General features: G+C 39.9%; 1 protein-coding gene across 1 annotated transcript; it reads left to right on the top strand.

Moving 5' to 3' along the window:
• On the top strand, positions 1-3,454 carry srek1ip1 (SREK1-interacting protein 1). The gene is made up of 5 exons (XM_019256642.2): positions 1-151; positions 525-572; positions 1,811-1,969; positions 2,130-2,211; positions 2,449-3,454. The coding sequence occupies exons 1-5, from the start codon at positions 139-141 to the stop codon at positions 2,687-2,689; spliced, it is 543 nt and encodes a 180-aa protein (XP_019112187.2). The 5' UTR covers positions 1-138; the 3' UTR covers positions 2,690-3,454.
• Positions 3,455-7,251: the final 3,797 nt, after the last annotated feature.

Below are 7,251 nucleotides of genomic sequence, written 5' to 3'. Positions count from 1 at the left end.
GAAGAAAAGAAGAAGACGGAACCCAGTGTCTCACATGTTTCCGGTCGGCTGTGTTTTGAGACTCGTGGATGTTGTTGTTTGAATAAAGCTAGCTAACAGTCCGTGTGTGTCTGTTTCAGCTTCATCGTGCAAAGCGCCATGGCTGATCCAGGTAGGCGTCAGATAATGTTTGTAACTTCACGTCCTCGGACTCACGACTCACGTAGTTTGATCTGTGAATGTTCAGAGTAACGACAAACACAAAGTAGTGCTAACCTGAACGTTAGCGCGACGTTTGTAACAACCAGTGCTGCCTTCAAACTACAGACTGTCTTTATTTATTTATTTATTTATTTATTTAATGAATATGAACATTTATTTACTGTAATGTTGTTAACAGCACAGCAATTCACGAGTAAGCCAACAACAGTCAGCTATCTGAAGTGAAAGTTTTAGTTTGTTGTTGGTTATTGGACACTGTGTAACTACAGGAAACACTAAAAAGATCTTATTATTATTATTATTATTATCTTATTATCTCACAGGGCCTAATAAGGACAACATCAGAGCCGGGTGCAAGAAATGTGGATATCGTAAGTAAAAAGACTTTTGTGTGTGTGTGTGTTAGTAATAGTCCCTTTGTTTACCTGAGTAAATGTGGCCTTCTTGGAGTCATGATGGAGTCTAAGGTTAGTTTTTACAATCAGGTTTAAAGGTCCAGCGTGTAAGATTTAAGGGATCTATTTACAGAATATGCTTTTATGGTTATTAGAGTAAAATAAGAGTAATCATGTCTTTGTTGCCGCAGAATGAGCGGCTGCTCCTCCAGTCTGCAATCTTGAATCAGAATGAGAATCACTCTCTGTATGGGTACGCATAAGACAAAAGTGGATGTGACAGTGTGTATGGTACGCAGGGCATGTGTAAATTCTACGTTTTAAAGAACAAAACTGAAAACGATGAGAATAAATCACTTACGTGTAGGGTGGATGTTTGAGGGACGGGGTTATGTGTTTGTCAGAGTGATGCCCTGTGGAAAGAAACTTCTTGTGTCTGTCTTGTTTTGTGCACGGTGTTATGTAGCGCCTCCCAGAGGAGAGACATTGGAACAGGATGTGTCAATGATGTGAGAGCTGCAGTGATGTTTCCTGTCCGTATCCTTATTCTGGACATGTATAAATCCTGTATGGTGGGCAGTCATTTTTTCCATAGTCCTGACTGTCACTGTCACGGTTTGGTTGCTCTTTAGTATAAGACATTACATTACATTACATTGCATTTAGCAGACGCTTTTATCCAAAGCGACTTACAGAGGAGGACATAAGCTGAGAAAGGTGTAAAGGAGCACAGAATAGTTGCAGCAGTCTCGAAAGAGAGAGGTTTTTACAAGTTTTTTAAAGGTAGAAAGGGATGTTGCTGTTCTTGTAGCCGTTGGTAGGTCATTCCACCATTTGGGGACAACTACAGAGAAGAAATAGTGTAAGTATAAGAAGAATGGAAGCACTGAAGCGCCAGCTCAAGAAGCTCAGGTCTTAACTCGCAGACCTCTGCTGAGCCTCCTTTTCACCATTTCTACAGTAGCCCGGTGTGGACAAATTTAACACTAGCTCTATATGAGGTCTTTCCTGTTTTTCACATTTCACAGCTACCATAGTTTCTCCTTCACAGTGGGATGGAGAGTATGAGGCAAAGCGTCATACTCTCAGATGTCACTAAATCCTCCCCACTGGTCTTTTAATCCAGAAATGTTGATGGTGATAGTGATTATATACTGGCTGAAACTGCTCTGTCATAGTTTTCATTAATTCTCTCTTGCCTGTTTATGTTTCAGCGGGCCACTTAACATTCGAGTGCCGAAACTTTGTCAGAGTTGACCCCCAGAAAGACATCGTGTTGGATGTGAGCAGCACCAGCAGCGAGGAGAGCGAAGAGGAAGTGGCTGCAGCTCATCGCAATGAGAAGCAGGGGCGAAGTGGTCAGCGTCGCAGAGGTAAAAATGACCCCCCTTAGTTTTAATTCTGGTGATTTCACATAGATGAGCAACTGCAGTAGCTCCAGAATTGTGTGTGTTTTGAAGTCTCAATGTTGTGATGTACTTGTTCAGATATTACGGATATTGCCATCTGTGTCGTGACTACAATTCTATGTAGGTTCCCATGATGATGATGATGATGATGACAGAAAAAAGAGACACAAACGGAAGAAGAGCAGAGACCAAATGTCAAGAAAGAGGTAACCAAATCTTGAACACCATTTTTTAATACTAATAAATACTAGTAAATACATGAATACGTGCATTTCTGTACAGGTACGTTCTTTTCAGTAATTTATTATTGGTACTTTATTGTTTTAGTATTTTTGGGGGGCAACAAAATACATATTTGTTCAAAAATTAGTGATTGGTTTGCTTTCATTTTATAGGTTTGTGGCCTCAGTGATTAGTGTCATGTTTTTTTATTTACTTCGTAGATCTGCTTCATCATCGAGCGATGGCAGGACCACAAAGAAGAAAAAGAAACCCAGCAGGTCCTCCTCCTCATCGGACGACGAGGCGAGTAGAAAGAAAAAGAAACTGAAAAGCCACAAGAAGAAAGGCAAAAAGAACAAACGAGATCACGAGAAGAATCACAAGAAGAAACAGAAGAAAAGGAAACACGAAACATCTTCCTCCTCTTCTTCCAGCTCCAGTGACTCTTCAGACAGTGACTGAGACAACTGTGCAGTGTCTGGAGGACCAACATCCTTATTCTCCAGTCCAATGTGTTTTATAGACATTGTGTAAACGAGGCACTGCATCATGTGTCATACAATTGTGCATTACTCAGACAATGATTTAAATTTTCAGTGGTTTAAAATCACTGTAGAGTACACTGCACAGAGATTTACACCATGATGCTACTGTAAAAAAATTTGGAAAACAAAGTCAGGGAACATGGTCTGATAAATGGGGTCTGGTCATTTTACATTAAACCGCTTATGAGCAGAGTCTCTTTTCATATATATTTTTGATTAAGCCTGGGTTGATTCATATGTGTCCAGATGAGCTTGTTTTTTTTCTGTCTTTTGTACACTTTGTTGTTTCAGTGCTTATCTTTGAAATTGTCCACAGAAAACATTTTAAAAGGTCAAATGCGAATGCTAAACATGATTTGCCTTGGAATAATGGCTGATCTATTAGCCAGTATTAACAATCAGCCCACTTCTTTATCTGTGTTGACGAGTTAGCAGTAGTTAAACTATTAGCTAAAGAAGAGTTTTGGCATATTATTGCTTAAATGTTCATAGAGTACCTTTGCTGGGATGGCTTTGTAGTGGGATGAATCTCCAGGTGTTTCCTTGTAAGACAGTGTAGAAGTAATTTGATCAGTGCTGCAGAATATGAAAAGTTTGATTATCATCAAGAGTTCATTCCAATACTTTAATGTGTATACATTTTGGGAACTGTCATTAACTCTCTTTGTACAGCGTTGTTTATTTTCTATACACAATTTACCATTGCTCCAGTCAGTCTATTGTGGTCCTCCACAAAGCAAGTTTTTTTTTCATTGTAATAAAATCTATATTTGTAATAAACCATCTCAACTGTCTCATGCCTGCCTGCCGAGTGCAACATGGTAATAAAGCTCATATAATTCTTATTTCCTCTAGAGGGCAGCAACATACCTTAAATGGGTTCAAACTTGAGTGAACAAGTTGCGAGAGATGAGGGACAATGGTCTTAAAATGCAAAGGAAAAAAGACGTGTCATGTATTTTCACCAATAATATTGTGCTAATTAATATTTCTGCTTAAAGTCAGTGTTTTGTGCTCTTGAGGTGTGACAGGTTCACAGGTAGCTGTGTCTCTGTACATTGAGTTTGACGGTGGACTACCAGTGGGTAGGTGTATGCAGGCCATCAGCAAAGAAGCTATAGGAAGGTCAACATGGCCTGTTTAAAAGAAACCACACTGGGAAAAGAAATGCCAAAAATATCTATTAAGATTTGTTCTGCATTGCTTTTTTATTTATCATTTACATAATTCTTAGATAAAGGGGAATATTGAAATTGGAAGAAGACTGAGTGGCAGACGGGGGGAATAAAAACAAAATATTAAGCAAGTGTCTTATCATAGATAAAACCCCATAAGACCTACAGTATAGCTCACTTTACTCCACCTAGTGGTCATGGTGTAAACATTTAGACAGTGAGCTGAATCCATTCAATTTGCTGCCATCATCTTTACTGATAATGTGCAATGGAGACAAACAGACACTGAGACACGTAAGAGTGTTTCAGAACTTCCTGACACTCATTTGATTTGCCAAGTAATCATGAATAGACAGAAGAAGTAACAATGTTCTTTGGATCGATGCCTTAATGGCAGCAGCATCTGTGTCCAACATCAATCACACTTATACCGCAGTAGATGTTTGGGGGCAAATTTGATAAACACAAGGAGTTTATCACGTCCGCATAGAGAGATCAAGTCCACGTGCACATACTAGCACAGAAATATACATATATATAATATGTAAATGTTAACAACACATGCAAAGGTTCCTGTTGCAACCTGTAGGGGAGAAACAATTGCTTACTTATCAGAGTTTCAAAGGCAGAGCATTTCAGGGTGAACCAGGGGAGGACATACTGTCACCAAGAAGCCGGGGTTGAACCACAGTATCTGGGGACCTGCTGCTTGTTTCTCAGGTAGAGGCATCATGGCCCCACAGGCAGATGGAGCAAACCAAATATATCAATTTATCATGATTATTGCTTTCATCCCACTACCTCCATGCTGTCAGCGTCACTCCCCTCCAAGACGTGAAACTGCACAAACCTTACAAACCAAAATCTTTGTATGCCCCTGTGTTTTGTTCAATCTGGGCTGCGTGACAGATGTTTATAATAGCACCATTAATTTCACTTTGCCTTGGGGAAGGGGATATCATCTCAACATGCATGGCTGCCGATCAGAGCCTGGCATTATGACAAGACATCTCGCGCCTTTATGTTTTTGAGGACCAGAGGGCAGATTCATCAAATTTGTCAAAAGAAACCCAACAACATGTAGCCTCTGCTGACAGCTCGCAGAGAAAGTCAAGACGTCGATACATTTCCTGGGAACGTGTGATTCCTGCAGGAGATGATGCAATGTTTTATGCTATGAGTCCACGTCCTCACTCAGTCCTCACAAAATCTCAGTGGGTATCCAAAAGCAACATTTGCACTGAAATCCTATTTCTAGGATATGTTCCACATTTTAGGAATACGCATATTATCTTTGAATAAGTGAAGCTACACCCAGGAGATAAAGACTGATAGCAGGGGGCCTGGCTCCGTCCTAACAAATCCACATCTTACAGGCATTTCTAGGGGTCATTTATAGTTCATTTGTTTACACCGTACAAAAGTGGGGAAAAAGGACATGGTCTGGTTAACAGGTAGTCAGGCAAATTGTCTTCTTGGAGTTTTGTTGTCACCATGTGGTTGCCATGTAACCAGCAAGAGGTCCCTTACCACCTTTAAATGGAACAACATGGGAAGTTGCGTACACGAACTCGTGAACTGAGCTTTCAGAAAAATTCCACTTCCTAGGCAATGAATACCACAAGAGGGGTACACAGTGCTGCCAACTCTTTTCCAATAAAAGTGGATAGCATTAGTCGCTAAAAGCCACTAGATGACATCATCGTGCTAATTTGCATAATACTTAGTGGTTGTCTGTTGCAGTGAGAGAGAGATCGTCTGTAGGTAGAGAAATAATCACAAACTCACTATAGGGACATTGCATATGTATTTATATATAAGTTAAAAAAAATCTATTAACCTACAAATAAATAAAAAAAAATCCAAAAAAGGAAGGAGAAGATCAAACAAACAATAAATTATATACATTTTGGGAACACTGTAATCCAAAAATACGGTGATAAAGAATGAGAGAGACTGCTGCCTGTGAGCACAGCACAAGAGAGGAGACAGAAGAGTCCTGCAGCCAGCATGGGAATGAATTACAGTTTAATTTATATTTCTTGCCTCTTCCCTGATGGTCTGAATAAATTGCTAGATTTGTACCACTGGCTTTTAATAAATAGTCACTAAGAGGGTCCAAAAAGTCCAAACTAAATTTAAAAAAAAACTAAACCTAGCAGAAATTGGCAACAGTAGAGGTGATGTTCATATGGACTCTTCTTCTTGTGAACATAATAAACATGACCCCATTTGAAGGTAGTGATAGCGCCTATACTTCAAAGCAGTTTCATATTCCATAGATATGAATGAAAGTGGTTTCAATCTTCGCATCTAACTCTTGTCAAAAAAGCAAATTTCGCAGAATGTCAAGCAACTACTTTTAACATGACATGTTTTACCTTCTGTTGGGGATAACATTCACAAGTCACTATTATATTCCTGCCGTTCGACATAGTAAAACCGTGCATATGGTTATTGATACGCTTGATTAAGGTTGTAGTGAAAAGTGTTGACAAAAGAAACTTGGAGATCGAGAAACTTCATAATTACCCAGATGGTAAGAGGACAACTCGATACAGAGGAGCAAATGAAGTAGAAGGAGTGCTGCCATGTGCAGCCACACTGAGCAAACCATATGCTGTTTGTATAAGACAACAACAAGGTTTTCCGCTTTTTATCAGCTCATTGACTTTTATTGAGCCTGTTGGGCTTTAGGAAAGCAGAAAGCAAATGGGTCTCCACTGAGCCATTTAAATGAAAATGAGGTGGTCAATGTCATCTCTTTGAGAGTTTAGCTGCAGAAGAAGAACGATTCCGCCCCCATGTAAACATCTTTGAGGCATTGATCTCAAACTTAGTAGAAATCATTTTGGCAAAATGGCTGACCAGAATGACTGTAGCATAAGGGTAAATGATCTCTCATTAACATAAGGTGTGTTTTGCAATTTGTTTATACAACTTTAGTAGCTCAGTTTCAGGCTTGCATGGGCAGCCTGGTAGCCTCTGCACTGATGTCTGTTTTTAACCTTTCTTAAGGATTTGAGCACACATGCTCTTTTTTTCCAGCACCAACGCCCTGCTTCACATTCACACAGTTACATTCATCCAACCTGGGAGCGGCCCAGTACAACCACAGTCTCCTACTGAAGCCAGTGTACAGCTCCACTGGAGATACAGTAAAATACTTGGCTCCATGTTTCCTCAGTGGTATAGCTGCTGAAGGAAGATAACTCATGCCGTTTAATCATTCAGCCTAAGAATTCAAACCTGCAACCTTTTAGTCCTGAGCCTGCTTCTCTTAACCTTAAGGCCACCACCACTA

Source organism: Larimichthys crocea, chromosome XVII, assembly GCF_000972845.2.
Source record: "Larimichthys crocea isolate SSNF chromosome XVII, L_crocea_2.0, whole genome shotgun sequence".
Classification (NCBI taxonomy): Eukaryota; Metazoa; Chordata; class Actinopteri; family Sciaenidae; genus Larimichthys; species Larimichthys crocea.
This window is presented reverse-complemented; position numbering and strand designations above follow the sequence as displayed.